The 735-nt window shown below is 34.3% G+C and overlaps 1 protein-coding gene across 1 annotated transcript in view; it reads right to left on the bottom strand.

The window, feature by feature from the left end:
- The window catches only part of LOC778675 (mitogen-activated protein kinase kinase kinase 11), a gene marked incomplete in the record, with an annotated part of 15,010 nt that overhangs the window by 5,346 nt on the left and 8,929 nt on the right, over positions 1-735 (bottom strand). Inside the window, 1 exon segment of the mRNA XM_018814384.1 lies at positions 21-37. Coding sequence (XP_018669929.1) covers positions 21-37 — 17 coding nt within the window.

The raw sequence follows: 735 nt of genomic DNA, 5'->3' as shown, positions 1-735 counted from the left end.
GCGGCAAGTGTCATGGCTAAGTTCTGGTTGTAAGGATCTGCAAATAATTTTGGGATAAATATGGTTGATTACTGCAAGGAATCAATTAGCATTGTAATATAGCTTTCCATGTTTGTATAAATGTATGACCACTTATGTATTCACCCACAATCAACTGATTTACTCTCAAGTAAAAGAATTTGTAAAATTACGCAATCAACCACTAAATGACACCTCGCAAAACACATGAATGCTACAATGCGAAAGACAAGGAATGTGCCAATGGCTATCAACACACGCTGTGTAACTTAACATAGAATAAAACACGCTTTGAATAAAAAGTATGAATTGTAACTGAACAGTTCATTAGTATATTGCATTCACCAATCACCACATTCATCAATGAGGTTTCCTATGTTTGACAACTATGAGTGTAAGTAACTGCATTTTAACAATGTCACCCCAGATTTTACCCTGTTGTTAGGTGTCTATACAAACAAGCAGGGCCAAAGTGTATTGCATTCACCACACTAATCAATGAGGTTCCCTATGTTTAAATGTATTTTACACATGACAAACGTTACCTTAGGTTTTATTAAAAATTCAAAAATCATGACGGCCATTTTATGTGAGATATTGATAGAAATATGATCAGAATGTTTATTGAAATATGGGATTAAAGAGAATAAAAAGGAGCGGTTGGTTTACATTGGGTGGCTGATATAAATATTCATGAGTCACACCANCAAACAAGTC

The sequence above is a fragment of the Ciona intestinalis genome, chromosome 12 (assembly GCF_000224145.3).
Source record: "Ciona intestinalis chromosome 12, KH, whole genome shotgun sequence".
NCBI lineage: Eukaryota > Metazoa > Chordata > Ascidiacea > Phlebobranchia > Cionidae > Ciona > Ciona intestinalis.
Note: the sequence above shows the minus strand (reverse complement) of the source record. Positions and strands in the feature narration are given on the sequence as shown.